This window comes from Melanostigma gelatinosum (genome assembly GCF_949748355.1).
Source record: "Melanostigma gelatinosum genome assembly, chromosome: 22".
NCBI classification, from domain to species: Eukaryota; Metazoa; Chordata; class Actinopteri; order Perciformes; family Zoarcidae; genus Melanostigma; species Melanostigma gelatinosum.
Window position 1 is genome coordinate 16,259,803 of NC_136655.1, and position 16,984 is coordinate 16,276,786.

The 16,984-nt window shown below is 46.5% G+C and overlaps 1 protein-coding gene across 3 annotated transcripts; it reads left to right on the plus strand.

Moving 5' to 3' along the window:
• Positions 1-266: 266 nt before the first annotated feature.
• net1 (neuroepithelial cell transforming 1) lies at positions 267-15,599 on the plus strand. Of its 3 annotated transcripts, none has more exons than XM_079294763.1 (10): positions 267-330; positions 8,797-8,989; positions 11,407-11,514; positions 11,636-11,800; positions 12,297-12,359; positions 12,587-12,760; positions 12,868-13,125; positions 13,215-13,385; positions 13,606-13,792; positions 13,906-15,599. In XM_079294763.1, exons 2-10 carry the CDS (start codon positions 8,897-8,899, stop codon positions 14,355-14,357), a joined length of 1,671 nt encoding a protein of 556 aa, XP_079150889.1. In that variant the 5' UTR covers positions 267-330; positions 8,797-8,896; the 3' UTR covers positions 14,358-15,599. The 3 variants fall into 3 exon arrangements, 2 of the variants coding, with proteins under 2 accessions (XP_079150889.1, XP_079150888.1); XR_013773028.1 differs by lacking the exon at positions 267-330 and having other exon boundaries at positions 8,721-8,989; positions 13,906-14,779; positions 14,812-15,599; XM_079294762.1 differs by lacking the exon at positions 267-330 and having other exon boundaries at positions 8,721-8,989.
• The last annotated feature ends 1,385 nt before the right edge of the window (positions 15,600-16,984 follow it).

Here is a 16,984-nt window from a genome sequence, read left to right on the forward strand (position 1 = left end):
TTTATTCCTGAATGCAGTTAGGAAACATGTTTCTGTCGTACTAAAAATCCAGAATGAACTCCTAACTGAAATAAGAAAGGAGGAGGGTAAAATTAAAAAAGGAAAAAAAGTGGTATTGAGTGTTTGTTCCAGACTTGTTTAAGTGTCCGCGTTCGTCAGGAATCCTCACCCTCTGCATCATAAGAATGTTTAATACACACATCAAGAAGTTCCAGTGATTCATGTTGACTATTCCAGCCAACATCCTGCCTGTTTATCTCTCCACAGAAGCGGAAACGCAGGGAGAAGGATGACGGCGACGCAGTTAGCCTCTGCAGCTTCGACTTTAAGGTAAACGCACGTCGCCAGACACTCGGTGAGCTTAGAAAACACCAGGGCTTACCGCGCTATTTAAAGAGAACTAAATTGCATTTTAGAGAACACCTGGTGGTAAGATTTAGTTTCAGGAAAACCCATTTTGATAGAAAGTTGTTTATCTGTTTTCTAGGTCATAAGAAAATCCATTGTGGAAGATGAAACCATGCACATTTTCTGGTTTTGCTGGAAGACCTTAGTGCTGCTTCAAAGACCCATGGATGTCTATAAAGCCCACTTTCTGAATCAGTGAATGGGTTTTTACTTATTTCTTTTGTTATTTAGTCACAGTCCATTCATAGATTCACTCATAAACCAGTCATTGAATGACAAATAAGAAGTCAAGAATAATCAATGTCCAATTGAGGCTTAAAACTCCATCCGATAAAGCCATCTGTCAGAAACTATAATAACATTTTAATATCATACAGGTAATGCCAGTAAAACCGTTGCTTTGGTGAAAGGGGAGACTATAAAGAGAGGCGGGACGTTATCAAGCAGGCCTGGCTTCTTACAATGGTTTAGAAAAAAAGAGCCGTATATATTTGCTACACTTCACATTGAGGTTTATATTAGTTATTTATTCTTTTACAAAGTTCTTCGACACACTTGCGATACTCTCACAATCCACTCAGCATGGAGCCCCACTTGTGGGAAGCACTGAATAAGCTAACACTCAACTCACAGATCCACTGCAATGGGCTCCAACTACAGGCCAGTGGCTTTGTTAGTCTTTCTGCAGGCTACATAGCATCATATGCATTTTACTGTGCAAGCAAACGCGTTGTGTGCCATAAACCAAACAAAAGTTGCAATATACAGCATTCAGAGCATTAATGTAGCAGCAAACAACGGTTTGCTGTGTAAAGATATAGTGATAGTGTCTACCTGAGCAGAGAATGGAGTCCCTCTCCCGCTGTGTGTGTTGTAGTCTTGTCATCTGAATGTCTCTGTGCTTTGCTTACATAGCGGGGTGGTTCGGCATGTTGGTGCATGTGAGTGTGCCTCACTGGTTACAGCTAAGCTAAACTACTGATAACGCTGTCCCGTCCGACAGTGTCTTTGCAGAAGCGTAGCGCCCGCCCTCCGGTTACCCCTCAGGTAAACACTGTCAGCTCTGCCAGCACCGTTGCCATTGTTTGCGCTGTTAGCGCCGTTAGCGTTAGCCATCGGCTCAGCCATCACCAGGTTAAGAGCCGTATGTTGGAAACAGATGTGATCTGAATTCCGTATTGAGAACCTTTTTAAGGGTAACGAACCAGTTTGACACTTGAAAACACTGTCACAAAGAGCTTACAAGAGGCGGTCTATCAAGATCTCAGCAGAGAAGAGATGGGATCATTCATGGCAGATCCAGGGTCAGCTTTTCCTGCATTCAATTATTAACGGTAATACATCGTGTTTTCTGACTTAAAGAGGACGAAGAAGAAGAGATGTGGTGACTGGAAGTTGCTCCAGAATGTTCTCCGACAGGGTTTTAGGCGTGAAATATAAATTCCACTGTCTCACGTTGCTCTCGTTTATTGCGTTGTTAAGACACTTGTGATGTCAACAGAAACGCTGAAAAACCTGGCTGCCATATCTGATCTCTGGCCATATCTGAAGTATGCGCCTCTTCTGTTTATTCAGAGCGTATCGTCAAAAGGACTAGTCTTTATCACGGAGACTTCTAGATAAAGCCCACGTTGTTTGGTGAGGAGCCCGATGAGGTCTGCCGCCACATCTGGAACCTGCTTTGGTGAAACTGAAAGGCGGGACCGACTGGGTTAGAAAACACACCTTGTTTGGTGTGTGGGTGTAAAAATGAGCACAACGATCAGCCCGGGCTTTACCAACTGAGGATGATCCTGTCACAACTGAACACCGTTTAGCTTCAGGCGCATTCAACCTGTTCTACCAGCCATGAGGGTACAAAAGTGTCTCAAAGTGTCCCGGCTTCATTTCAAATCTGAGTTCTCTCTCTTTCTTCTTTGACCCATTTGTGTTTAAACCTCCTATCATGCTAATGTGCTGCACCAATGGACCAAACATCACGCAGGCTGTTTTTGTCCTGCGCCCACGTGAGCGGGATTAGCAGAGTCTGGACTTCTGGAACCAGTTGGATGAGTTGCTCTGACTTAACTAAACAAAGCTCTGACAGTGTTGTGGAGACTCCCGGGGGCCACTCCTTGATTCATATCAGTGTTCTGCTCTGACTCTTTTCTTTTCCAATTGAGCCGCTTGCAGCACAGTGAACTCCCTCCACACCGAGGCCGTTATAGCAGAGATCCCCGCTGGTGTACTGCTGCTCTTTGGCTCCTACTCCAAATGGAGTTGTTAAGTAAACGTCAGAGTTGCAAGGAATGGTCTCAGAAAGCACTGTCTCAGTTTTGTTGTGTAGTGTTGAGTAAGATCTGCTATGATTACAGCTGCAAGAAGCAATCATTTTCATTGTTAAGTAGGATGCAGATTTATTGTTTTTTATCTTAATTTTTCAGAGCCTAACAATCCAAAACAAGAAGACGTTAGTAGATGGCAGAAATTTGCATCAACTCCTCATCAACATATCACACTCTACAGTGGAACTGTAGAGTGCGTGTGTGGGGGGGGGCTTTTAAAGCAAACAATGGAGTGGTCTCGTGTGACGTCACAGTTTAGCTGTCGGCCATGTTGGAGGACACACAAAGCCACTGGCATGCACGGCTGAGTCGCATAACCTATCGGTGGTGAACTTTTGTGCTGTCTTTGGTTGTGGCAGCAGAGCTGATAGAGACAAGAAATCATTCTTTGGTTTGCCAGCGGTCATTACACATCAAGGAAATGACACGAAGGAGCTATCCAAGAGACGTCGCCAGAAATGGCTGTCACGCATCTCTCGAGATATAAAGGAATGGAATTTGGCGTACACTAGAGTATGTGCGGATCACTTTATAAGTGGTCAGTGATTTTATTTACAAATTCGTTTGTGAACAGTATTTAATAAAGGAAATATAAATTAAACTTGGACATGAGAAGGTTACCGAAGCTTCATCGGCCCGTGACAGCAGTCGGTACCAGAGACGTGTCGAGCGTGTACAACAGGCGAAACACAGAGATGCAGCCTCAGCATTGCTTGATATGAGTTTAACGTCAGATCATATATATATATATATATATATATATATGTATGTGTGTGGGGGGGGGATGAAGTTAGGGGTTAGTTGAAAGTTAATTCCTACACACACACACGCACACAATGACATGCATGTACAATGTAAACAAACACACGTGTCTGTTTGCACTGAGTAAACATTGAATATTGCTAAATATCGGACCAGATCTGTATATATTTACCCTCCCAATGACGAGATGAGAATTCTCGACGACCGTTGCTTTGACGTCTCGGACCCATCCACTGACAAACTGATTATAAGCGTCGAGCCCTTTGTAGCACTCCAACTCGTCTTTTGTGTGAGGACTGGGGGTGTTCACGAGATACGTGTAGATGTTGGCGTAGTTTACCGATGGAAGATAAGTAGGATCGGCACTGAAACGATCTGCACTCATCGTATAGGGATCCAAGTTACCAATAACCTTCAATTTGGCCAGGTAGCGAACCTTTGATGCACTATCCAGTGATTCAAAGTATGGTATTTTCACCGCACTTCCTTGTTTACTCGCCGCCATGTAGGATCTGTATGTACTCCAACATGGCGGACAGACCTCGTAACTAAGGAGATCGTGATGTAGGTGAGACCACTCTATACCGTCTATGATAAGAATTTCCCAGTAAATGAAAGAATTTCCTCAAAAGGTTGCCGCTGGATAACCAAAGTTATTTCCACTTTAATTTTACGGTAAACGCTGCATGTTTCGACTGAACGATGTTTTTTAGTGGGAAAAAAGATATGCATATGATCTATGAATATACCTGTGCCCTGACTACAGAACAGCCCTGTGTTCATATGTGTCTGTGCCGGTGACTTGTTTACGTCCGGCAGCCGAGGCTCTGCCGGTATCTTAAAGCGTCGGCGGTTTCACTGAGAGTCTTGGTTACCAGCCTGTGTTTGGTAGCAACCAGCGCTCCTCTGGGTGTGTGAACACTGACATAAGGACCCAGTGTGTTGAGTAACCGTAGCATGTCAGTCTGGTTTTTATTGTTTCTACAGGCCCTTGTGTGATGAGATCACTGTCTACATCTTCCGTCACTTCATCTTTGTTTAATTGTAGCCACAGAGGGGCGGAGGTATTTATAGTTCTTTGCCCTCAGAACAGAGACTTCTTGCATTAATAGGAGTTAAGAAGTCTCAGTCCCGCCCTAACTGGGGGCTAGATTTAGACCCAAGCGTACTCCTGAACCCTCCGGGGTGGTGGCTCTGAACTTTACAAGCAGAGGGTACGTTGTTATGGATTCCTTCTTCTTCACCCTCAATACTTGTTCTTTTAAAATTCAACTTAGAGAAACATAACAAATACAAATGCTTCCATTATAAGAAAAAAAATGCTCTTGTAGTGCTGATAAACGATTGTGCAACATATTGTAATCAAACAAGCGGTCTCTCTTCATATATTTGAAACATTAATCCACTGCGTGGATAAATAAATGAATGTTCAGCAAAATGCTTTTCATAAAGCATGTGAGCAAATAAGGAGATTGACCATAATCATCTCAGACAAAATCACAATTTCAGTATTACACTATTATTATATACCTGATATCTTTTTAAATAATGTGTAACTATAAAATGTTATAACTGAAGTATGTTAGATTACATGTTGGCAGCACTGTAGCATGTTAAACTACTACCAAAACAAACAGCATAATAATATCCGATGTAAACTAACAGTTAACACATTTGTGGTTTTCAATACTGTAGTCGTAGCTTTAAACTGTTTCAACCTCAGTCAGATGTCAGATATTATGAAACGTATAATATAATATTGCTATCTGAGAATACGACTTAAGGTACTGTGATCCAAAGCGAGTGTCCCACGCGCTTCATTGAAGCTGGGGTCGGCAACTAGCAAGAGTGCGCTAGATTTAAAAAAAGTATCCAACCTAAAACCTCAGCCCAGCGCTGCCAACTCTTTTCCAATGAAAGCAGCTTCAAAAGCTGCGAGAAAGTCTGCAAAACTATTATTATTATGAACGTAAACAAACAACATGGCTGTTGTTAGTACTCACAGCTGTTGCTTTGCAGAATGTGATCAGGTAGATAGACAGTTAGCCTGTCCAATCATCACATTGGAGCCCAATGATATGATTGGACGGGCTTTTTAAAGTCATGCAGCAGCCACAGACGATGGAATTTTTTCTTTTTCTTTGTCATTGCATTTGATTTATTGATTGCTGTGCAATGAGAGTTTCAACAAATATAACAAAAAAGGTTTCTAATATACAGTCGAGGCCATATGTATTTGGACTTTGACACCATTTTTCTAATTTTGCCTCTTTACACGACTCCAATGGATTTGAATTGAAGTAGTCAATATGTGGTTGAAGTGTAGACTTTCAGCTTTAATTCAATAGATATAACAAAAATATCACAATAACTGTTTGGGAATTACAGCCATTTTCACTGTTTATTTGGTCAATCCTAATGTTTCTGCTGTCTGAATGATAGGTTTGTTAAGTTTTTTTTAACCTAATAATGGCTTCCTTCACTTGCATTGAAACCGCTTTGGTCCGCATGCTGAGAGTTCCATGGACCAGCTACCAACTGCAAATATAAGATTTAGAATCCTATTGTCGGCATCATTGGTCATGAAATAGTGACAGAACAGGCCACACCTGGCCATGACAATTGTCCTATATTACCTATAGCTTTAAGACTTCAAAATAGGAGTTCAACTCTTCGGTGATGCAGCCTGTGAGGGAGCAGTAAACACTCCTCTGCCTTCAACAACACCAGGACAGGAAAAACACCGTGCAACACAATGTGTTGTCTGAATAGAAGTCACCGCACACACTGACTGACATGTGTAGATAATTTATTGACCCTAGGGTCACATTGTGTTTTTTATGCTTTTAAATGTCTGCTCTGTTAAGCACTTTGTGATAGTACTGTCTGTGAAAAGCGCTATATAAATAAAATTCATTCATTCATTTCCAAACTCATTTTCAGTCTGCAATAGAGGAGAGTGACATCAATGAAGTGGCAGATCTGCGGTCAGCTGTTGCAGGAAAATGTTTCCGTTGCTGACCTGCAGCAGCAGAGGGCAGCAGCACGTCCACCCATCCTCTTGTTGCTTTAAGTCAGTCGGCACTCGCCAGTGTTTCTCTGCACCGAAGCTGTAATTTCGGCCCTGTGCTGCTGATGTGAAGGTTTAGCTGAGCTCGGCCCCTCAGGCCTCGGGGCCCTGTCCGTCCCTGGCACGGCATATGTTAGACGGCGGTGAAACTGCATTACTCAGACTGCCGTGTGTATGTGTGTTGTGTAGCGTAAATCCCGGCTGCACTGCAGCTGCAGCTCGGAGTGACGGGGGGGCCTACGAGGGCCGGGCAGGCTGAGCCACGTTGTTCAGTGTTTATAGCGAGGGGACCAGACGCACAGCTGATTCAGCCCGAGGTCTCCCCGTGCAGCAGTGAGTAACAGCTGGGCTTCACGCGTCGTCTGTCTGCTGAAGGCACGCACACTACACAGATTCACTTTTTTTATTAGAGCCTCTCTGACTCCTCAGTCTGCATAGTTTTCAGCTCTGCTGTCTTATCTCTCACTTGAGCCCGACATGTATTTTTTTCTGATGCTGAAGTCACTTGACTTGTGATCTCACTCCACTTTGTTTTGGTGGTGCAAGCGGGTCATGTAACCCAGACTCTCCATCCTGTTGGTGATGAGCCCCTCCTGACCGCTCCGTCAACAAAGAGCAAGGCGTCAATATCCAGACGCCTCCATCAGCATCTGTGTTCTGTCACACACACACATGTACACACAGCATGAAGCCCCTGTCCTGGTTCACACCTGTGTATTGACCCAGGGGGATGAAGCAGAGCCGCGAACAGGCTTGTCCATTTGCCCTAAAACACACACACACACACACACACACACATTGTGACGCTCTGCCTTGCAGCACCTCCACATTAGCCGCTCCGTCAGATCTAACACCTCCACTTTTTGCCGTGCATTTGTGCACGAGCTGTATAGGGGTGGAGGGGACGTGTAGAGTAATGGCTACAGGTGTGGTCGTCCTTCAAGCATGTGTGCATCCGCCTGTCCGGGTGAATCCCCCCGAGGGTGTGTGCACAAATGCACGAACAAAAGCCACGAGTTTCATTTTGGCCTCACAACTCTTGTCTTTACTGAAACTGATCAACATGCTGCCCTTTTCCCCCACTCTTAGACCAATCAACATATGGGTGGCAGTTGCACACAACCCTTCCCCCCCAGTGGTATTCATTAAACAGGTCCCCCCCCCCCCCCCCCCCCCACACCCGCCATTGATATTCTAATTGACACCTCCCTCGGGTCAGCTGATCAGACTGACAACAGCTCTGTTTAAAAAGCAGACCTGCTTTGATAATTAGCTAACAAGTAACAATGACTTTGTAGTTCGTTAATTAGTCTGTTAAACAGAACTACGCGTTTAGCTTCAGTGGTTGTAGTACCTGATACTAGAATCTGGTAGAAGGCGAGACAAAATAATGCCTCTTTTGTGTTTTTGGTATTTTCAATTTCAGAGCAAAAATAAATGTTTATTGCCCATTGTTGCCTGTTGCCTTTTGGGAAAGGGTCGGTCCACTCTTCCTACTGTGTGTTGTTGTTCAGCAAAGCTGCCAGTGCATTCCCAGGTTTGCGTCTGTCACCTTTTTTCACCCCTGATGAGTTGGCACGCCTGTTTCCAGATTTTTGTTATATACTGTATATTGCATGTCTTTGAGGCTAAAGCTGTTCAGCTGCAGCATCAGTCGTTTCATTTATTTACATCTCTCTTCTCACCAAATGTGTGGAATCATTACCGACAATGTTTCTGCCGTGTGTTTATTTCAACGGCAAATAAAGTTCTCACAGCTGAAGCTTTTTTCACCGGCACAGAAGTACATTTGCACAAAATAAAAATAAATAAAAGAGTGATCTTTCTACGTGCTTCACTGCAGACCTTAGCCCAGTTCCCTGAGACTGTTAGATAAGCTTCAGTCTTTTTCCAACGTTCACCTGCCCTCATCGGAGTTGTTTGCGTAAACTCCGTTTTGCAGTAAGCTTAACCTGTGATCTTACAAACTTCTCACTACTGTTTTCACTTGTGAGTGTCAACAGAGCCTGCGTGCAGCTTCTCCTCACTTCCAAGTAAAGCCGGTCCCGCCTCATCTGCAGCCATGAGAGCTGAGCAGAGGCTGCTCCTCCCTGTCTGTCCTGCTGGTATAAAGCCCTCCCTCCCTCAGTGTGCTTCAGACCAAAGTTTAGAAAGAGTGTGTGAGGGAAGCCTTCAGAGCTTATATGGGGAGGTGTATGTATTTATTGAAGGGTTTTCTTTTTCCCCACACAGCCCTCGATTTTACTCAACTTTTTCTCTGATGTGGATTACTTGGAGCTGACTCGGCAGGATTAAAAAACAAAAAACGGATATTGTGTTTTCATTGAAAGCTATGGTGGCTTACGATGAACTGGGTAGCTTGGTGCCTATCAAACGGACTCTGCAAGTGATAGACTGCCAGAACCAAGCCAACAAAGACTCTGAGGTGAGATGCAGTCTTTCTACTGTTTCCTGAGGGTTTCGCTGAATGTTTGTCGGCTCCTTGAGATGAAGTCGAGCCTTTTGTGTGAGATTGTGAATGAATCAGTGCCTAACCCTGTTTTTATCTCGCATGGGCGCACCGTGTTTGTGTGTGCTTTTAATCACATTGTGCCTTTTAAGATGAGACTTTGGACTTTGAATGTTTGAGATACTGCTAAACCTGGAAATGTTAATCATTGGATCACACTGCACCTAGGAAGTTGTTAATCGCGAACAGACCCCCCTCAGTGTTGTGTATTCCCCCTTAAATATGCATCCCGCCACAGCAGGCAGCTCAGCCTTAGTCAGGATATGGGGAGAGATCGGGACAGTGGGGGGGGGGGGGCCCTCATTCAACAACCTCCCGAGCTACTTTTGAACTGTAACCAGGTTATCTTTGATGCAGCAGTTAAAGGCGGTTGAAACCCAGGTGTGCTCTCTGTACTTGTAAAAAGTCAGCGCTTCAGCCCCTTCCTTCCCCTGTTAAAGGGTTGCACGGTTCTCGTTCGGCAGGGATTTCAGGGAAGATGTGGTTTCATTGACAGTAAACCACCTGATGAAGCAGAAGTTCATTCTGTTCCCGCAGAACTGCAAACTCCAGACAGTCCTTTTAGCTTAAACGCACCGTGCTCGACTCCTTTCATTCTGACTGTTCAACTCATGCAGTGCTGTAAAACCCAGGGACACATCTGGGGTATGAGCTCACAGCACACACGAGGTTACATCAAAGCGAGAGCACAGGAAGCTCTTTTGGGATCCCTGGGAAAAAATCTCCTGATGTTTATGAGGTTGTAATCTTAGGTTCGGAGTTTAAGGAGCACATGTATGTCTATCCAACATTGCAGCACTAACTCCGGGTCCGTCTGGTTTCCTGAAGTGAGAACAGATCAAACTGCCAGAAATAGCAACTTTCCCCGTCCGTCTGCACTTTTTCACTTCACAGCTGATGAACAAAGAGTGTGGCCCATTGTTGTTCTGGGGCTGGTTCCCAAAAGACAGGAAGTGCAGAATGGCCAACACGCATTTCCAATATTGACTTTGGAGACCCCCACCCACTTTATTACGATGTCTGCTGTTATTAAAAGGTCACATATTAGATTCTATAGACGTCTGGCCCCCTTTGCATGTAGAGCACAGTCAAAGCAGTCACCCTCTCTTTGCTGGCCGCTGCCACTAGAGGGCTCGCTAAGTTCTCAAGGCTGTCTGGATTCTCTGGTCCAATGTGGAGACCCAGAGCAGACCGTGAGTCGACCGCAGCAGACGGAGAGGATCTGTTACACAGCTGTGTCTGCAGAGCGCCCAGCCTCAGTGCCTGCTCTGTTTCCCAGATTCGCTGAGCCAAGGCAAAATCCCGTTTGGCCTGAGTCAGGAGAAACACACACACACGGCTCTGCTCGATTCCAGAGAGCAAGTCCTCATTAGTGTGAATTTCTCAAAATGCTAAAATGTTTTGCGGGGAGTGCAAATGTTCAGAGATGCTAATTATGACGGTCTCATCTCCTGAAGAGGCTCTGTGGGCTGAAATCATTACCTCAGATCTCCAGCTCTTTGATTTGTGGCCTGTTGTTGTTGGCACGAGGCCAAGCAGCTATCTCCTTTCTCCCAGCCTCAGGGCTGAGTGAGGGGAAGTTTCACCTGGCCCAGGTGTAGCTCTGCTCTCACGCAAGGCCTGTTGGAGAGCCTGTCTCGACTCGCACTATGCGCACACGAGAGAGGGGACACGACCGCTGCTGCTCCTTTTCCCCGAATGACCCCACAGTCCTGACACAGTGCCACACTGGGAAAGGTGTCCCTGGGAAGGCAGGTAATGAGTTGCAGCGATCACGAAGCGTTTATCTCACGCTGTTTGAGTGATGGACCAGATCCGCTCCCAAGAAGTGGGGCTGTAGCGGATGTCAGGCCAGATAGTAGCAGAGTGTGCGCAGGGAGGGGTGTTGAACAGCTGAGAGCAGGGTCTCGTGCATTCCTGGCATTCCTCCAGACCCCCTTCCAGATCAGTGGCCAGAAAGGGTCTTTGTGCTCAGTGGGCTGGCTCTGGGACTCTTCACATAATGGAGCCAACAGCTGCTGGAGCTGCTTCCTCCTCCTCAGTATCTCTGTCTGTCCGCCAGTCTGTCTGTCTGTGGCTCAACCTCGGCTCCGGCTACTCCGGTTTCAGTCAATAATGAGGATTTATGACCGGACTTGATGCGGTTTATCACAAGGGAGTCACATGGGAGCATCTGCACTTAACAGCTGAGGTCTGTGGAAATCTGGCAGTTGGCATTGCCGATCGATTCGCTCTGCTTTGCTGCGAGCTGAATGAAAAGTTCGGACTTTTCTTTGACTACGATGAAATTGCCTGACTAATCTCTCCTTCCGTTTTTTCTCCTCCTCCTTCAGGAACCCAGCACAAAGCGTGTCCGTCCTCTCGGCAGGGTGACGTCGCTAGCCAACCTCATCTCTCCGGTGAAGAATGGGGCCGTCCGGCGCTTCGGCCAAACCATCCAGGTAAGCTCCCCTGACATCCCACTGAAGGGGAACTCAACGCGCACCTCTTTGCTGCTCTGCTTGTTGCACCAAACAACTCTGTTTCCACTTGTCTGACTCCCTTCCTCTTTTCCATCTCCAGGCCTCCTTCCGGGGCGATGGCAAGTCACCGGGCGCGCCCCAGAAGCCTTGCAGCAAGGCAGCAGCCCCCACGCCACCCAAAAGAAGGAACAGCATGCTGTGGTCGGAGACATTAGACGTCCACCAGAAGGGAACTTTCTCCACCAAAGAGATCAAGCGGCAGGAGGTGAGAATCAGCACATGAACATACAGTAGGAACAGCAAGTGCATTGTAGAGCATGGTTGGGACGCCAAGGGGCGAAGTGTAGCTGTGGATACATGAGTGAGCCAAGTTAGAAATCCAGACAGTGGTTAGTTCTACCTGTCTACATACAGGTTTCACACATCCCTGTAGTATTCGTGTCGGATAGTCTAAGTAGGTCTAAAAGCCATCCCGGGCTTATTTCCCCATCTGTGTGAGCTCACATAGACCTGACAAGCTAACAAACCGGCGCTCTCCGGCCCGACATCCCAACTTGTGGTGCATATGCCAGACATCTAAGCCAACTCTCAGAAGCCATCAACACAGAGCAGCCAGACAGATTTCAAAGTTGGCCTCTGTTGTTTGCACCAGGACAGTTTTACCATTTAGTCTAATTGCCATCAGTTGCGATAATGTAATGACATTCTGATTCGTGTGTTTTGCTAAAGAAAAGTATCTATTTGTGCCTCCCCCTCCTCAGGCCATATTTGAGCTGTCTCGCGGAGAGCAGGACCTGATTGAGGACCTCCAGCTCGCACGCAAGGTTTGTACTTTTAACATGGAGTACTTATTAAGCAAACAGATTAAATCAAAGTCTGGCAGGCCTTCCACACAGCCAAGCCAGGAGCTATAAAAAGAGTTACTCCTCTGTCTTTCTCTTGTACCCTCACGGCTCTTCACAAGCTATTCTTAGCACCCCCCCCCCCCCCCCCCCCCCTCTGCCTGATGGGATGTTGTCATTTGACGTTTTGGCTCTCCTCTTGTACACAGGCGTACCATGACCCGATGTTGAAGCTCTCCATTATGTCAGAGGAGGAGCTCACTCACATCTTCGGCAACCTGGATACCTACATCCCTCTGCACAAGGACCTCCTGGTGCAGCTTGCCAAAGCCACGGGGCCAGATGGGACCGTAGGCCAGATCGGACAGATTGTAGTAAACTGGGTAAGTGTCCCGTCACCAAGTGCTTCGACCTCTTTTCATTCTGTTGACGTTCAGCTGGGTTTCCAGTAAGAAAGGCAGCATAAGTAAGTGTCTCGTCTCCCCTGCAGCTGCCTCGGCTTAACGCCTACAATAACTACTGCAGCAACCAGCTGGCAGCCAAGGCACTGCTGGACCAGAAGAAGCAGGACCGGAGGGTGCAGGACTTCCTGCAGCGCTGCCTTGAGTCGCCCTTCAGCAGGAAGCTGGACCTGTGGAGCTTCCTGGACATCCCGCGCTCCCGCCTGGTCAAGTACCCACTGCTGCTCAAAGAGATACTGAGACACACTCCACCAGAGCACCCGGACGCCGCCAGTCTGGAGGAAGCAGTGAGTCGAGGGCCCAGATCTGTTCAAACGTAGGACGTGGATCTACAAACGTGGCTGAGGTTCATTTTCTCATTCCTTGTGTTCTTCAGATCACCATCATGCAGGGTGTGCTGTCTGACATCAACATGAAGAAGGGAGAGTCTGAGTGCCGGTACTACATCGACAAGCTGGAGTATCTGGACGACAGGCAGAGAGACCCTCTCGTTGAGCAGTGCAAGAGCCTGCTGTGTCACGGAGAGCTCCGAAACAAGAGCGGCACGGTGAGCACAATGCGCACACATTGCTCCTTTGGCTGCCTCTTCCAGTAAATCACCACAAGCTTCACATCCCATATAAGGCAATTAGGCTTATAACCTGCTTCGCCGGCTTCCAACGAGCCAATGATTTAAACATGCCAGTATGCACTTTGCTAACTTTATTGGTGGTTATGTCAAATGTGTGGTTTTAATTGTTGTGGTTGTTTTTGTTGTTTCCCTCCAGAAGCTGCACGTGTTCTTGTTCACCGAGCTGCTAGTCCTGACCCGCCCCGTCACCAGGAACGAGCGCCAGTGTTTCCAGGTCTACCGGCAGCCGATCCCAGTGCATGACCTTGTGTTGGAGGACCTGCAGGATGGAGATGTCAGAATGGGCGGCTCCTTCAGGGGCGCTTTCAGCAACGCAGACAAAGGTGAGGGTTGTGCCAGAGTCAAAACGTTTATAGCTGTTGATGTATGAATATACATCGTCTTCTCTCAAGTATAGCAGTTTGCTCATCCTACTTTTCTCCACTTCCTTCCACAGCCAAGAACATTTTCCGTGTGCGCTCCCAAGACCCGAGCCAGGCACAGTCCCACACGCTGCAGGTCAACGACGTCTTCCACAAGCAGCAGTGGCTCAACTGCCTCCGCAGCGCCATTTCCGTCCACCGGCCCCTCAGCGAGCCCTCCACTCCCTCCCCGTCGGCGAACGACGCCCGTTCCAAGCGCCGCCCGTCCTCCGTCTCCGCCATCGTCCACATGGAGGAAGCGGACGAGAACTGCCTGCAGCCGGCCTCTCAGTCCGCCCCCAGCTCACCGTGCAACAGCACGACCCCCAGCCCCACCACGACGTCCCCTTCCTCCCGCTCCTCCTCCTCATCTATATCGACGACAACTTCATCTTCGTCGCCGCTGTCCTTGTCCACATCGCACAAAACCAAAAAGGAGAAGAAGTCTCCGTGTTCTTTAGGGAAGAGAAAAGAGACTATGGTGTGAACTGAGGTGGAAGGAGACAATGGACTCCTGTTTGGACACTTTGATTTATTTTTGTACATAGATGTTGGGACTTGTATTTATGTGCGTATTATTACAGTGTTCTGTGTTACTGTCCTCTTCGGCAGCTATTTACCTTACCCCTCCATCCAAGTGCACCGCACAGAGACACAGTATTCTGGAGAGACGTGCACGGCTTCCACCAGTCTAAAAAGGGAAGCGTAATGAGAAGCAAACACACATTTCACACATGGATCTGTGTGTTGCGAGTGTGTGGATTTCTTGAAGATAGAGGTGGTGCATTCAATCCTTTACTGTTGTTTACTATTAATTTCATATTTCAGCATTATTTTAGACCTTTTTTGATGGACTAATGAAAGTTTTACATTTTTATATCCTAAGATTTATTTTAGTATTTTGTTTAGGTATCATAAAGCAGCACTGTTTTAGCTTTTAGGTGAAGTTGTTTGACATTTTGAGCATTTTTAGCAGGCAGGAAAGGAGGAGAATCCCTAAAGGATGGGATGTACTACACAAAGCTACAAATTTCTCTGTAAAAGTCTGAATTTTGATGAATCAGAAGACGCTTCTTATTTTTATACATTCCTTTAATGACAGATGTTAGGACCTGGACACTTTTTTTTTTATTCACTGCAGGCATTAATTTAAATCCAGTGACAAATGAGACTTCAGTCTCTCTTTTTGAAAACAAATTACTATGAGGTGTAGTGGTAGCAAATCATCTGATCAGAGAAGAGAGCAGGAGTTTTGTTTTGAAACAAAATTTTGAACTGAGCCATGTTGGTTTTTAAAAAGCTGACTTTTCAAAATGAAACGGATTACCTTTCAGTGTAGCATCTTGCATGGAGCTTTAGTTGTGGACACTGCGTGCACCAGTAGAGGCAGCAGGACATATTTACCTGTCCTGGGGGACAAGACAATGAACGTATAAAAGACTGGTTGATGGAAATAAGAGAAGTCGGTGGAAGGCTGGAAGGAAAAGAAAAAAGCTGGAAAAAGATGTTTTGGAACTGAAATAGATTGTCATCGCAATGTGTTTAACTCCATTAACTTCCTGTATAAGTTGATGTGATATCTTGCGTATAGATGATAGGTGGTATAAATCAAGTGAGTGTAATGGACAGGAAAAAGTACGTAGGGGAAGGAAGATGAAAAAGAAGGTTTCTGTATGTGTGAAAAAGAGAAGAAAAGAAAAGCAACTTGATTGCTACGAACTGTATGTAATTAAAGAACAATAAAGATCTGTAAGATTTGTAACTGGACTTTTGGTTTCATGTTTTATATGACGTCTGCTTGCTCCCAGTGTCCGTGCTTAACGAAGCTAACCAGCTCCCAGTGTCCATGCTTAACTAAGCTAACCAGCTCCCAGTGTCCGTGCTTAACTAAGCTAACCAGCTCCCAGTGTCCATGCTTAACTAAGCTAACCAGCTCCCAGTGTCCATGCTTAACTAAGCTAACCAGCTCCCAGTGTCCGTGCTTAACTAAGCTAACCAGCTCCCAGTGTCCATGCTTAACTAAGCTCACCAGCTCCCAGTGTCCGTGCTTAACTAAGCTAACCAGCTCCCAGTGTCCATGCTTAACTAAGCTCACCAGCTCCCAGTGTCCGTGCTTAACTAAGCTAACCAGCTCCCAGTGTCCATGCTTAACTAAGCTAACCAGCTCCCAGTGTCCGTGCTTAACTAAGCTCACCAGCTCCCAGTGTCCATGCTTAACTAAGCTCACCAGCTCCCAGTGTCCATGCTTAACTAAGCTAACCAGCTCCCAGTGTCCATGCTTAACTAAGCTAACCAGCTCCCAGTGTCCATGCTTAACTAAGCTAACCAGCTCCCAGTGTCCGTGCTTAACTAAGCTAACCAGCTCCCAGTGTCCATGCTTAACTAAGCTCACCAGCTCCCAGTGTCCGTGCTTAACTAAGCTAACCAGCTCCCAGTGTCCATGCTTAACTAAGCTCACCAGCTCCCAGTGTCCGTGCTTAACTAAGCTAACCAGCTCCCAGTGTCCATGCTTAACTAAGCTCACCAGCTCCCAGTGTCCGTGCTTAACTAAGCTAACCAGCTCCCAGTGTCCATGCTTAACTAAGCTCACCAGCTCCCAGTTTTCATGCTTAACTAAGCTAACCAGCTCCCAGTGTCCATGCTTAACTAAGCTCACCAGCTCCCAGTGTCCATGCTTAACTAAGCTAACCAGCTCCCAGTGTCCATGCTTAACTAAGCTAACCAGCTCCCAGTGTCCATGCTTAACTAAGCTCACCAGCTCCCAGTGTCCATGCTTAACTAAGCTAACCAGCTCCCAGTGTCCATGCTTAACTAAGCTCACCAGCTCCCAGTTTTCATGCTTAACTAAGCTAACCAGCTCCCAGTGTCCATGCTTAACTAAGCTCACCAGCTCCCAGTGTCCATGCTTAACTAAGCTAACCAGCTCCCAGTGTCCATGCTTAACTAAGCTCACCAGCTCCCAGTTTTCATGCTTAACTAAGCTCACCAGCTCCCAGTGTCCATGCTTAACTAAGCTCACCAGCTCCCAGTGTCCATGCTTAACTAAGCTAACCAGCTCCCAGTGTCCATGCTTAACTAAGCTCACCAGCTCACAGTTTTCATGCTTAACTAAGC

What these genes read in the sequence shown, in the direction of transcription:
- net1 (XM_079294763.1), top strand. Translation starts at nt 8,897, where the DNA reads ATGGTGGCTTACGATGAACTGGGTAGCTTGGTGCCTATCAAACGGACT. An exon ending in GCTTCGGCCAAACCATCCAG is followed by an intron (nt 11,515 to 11,635) that starts GTAAGCTCCCCT and finishes TTCCATCTCCAG; the next exon opens with GCCTCCTTCCGGGGCGATGG. An exon ending in AAGAGATCAAGCGGCAGGAG is followed by an intron (nt 11,801 to 12,296) that starts GTGAGAATCAGC and finishes CCCCCTCCTCAG; the next exon opens with GCCATATTTGAGCTGTCTCG.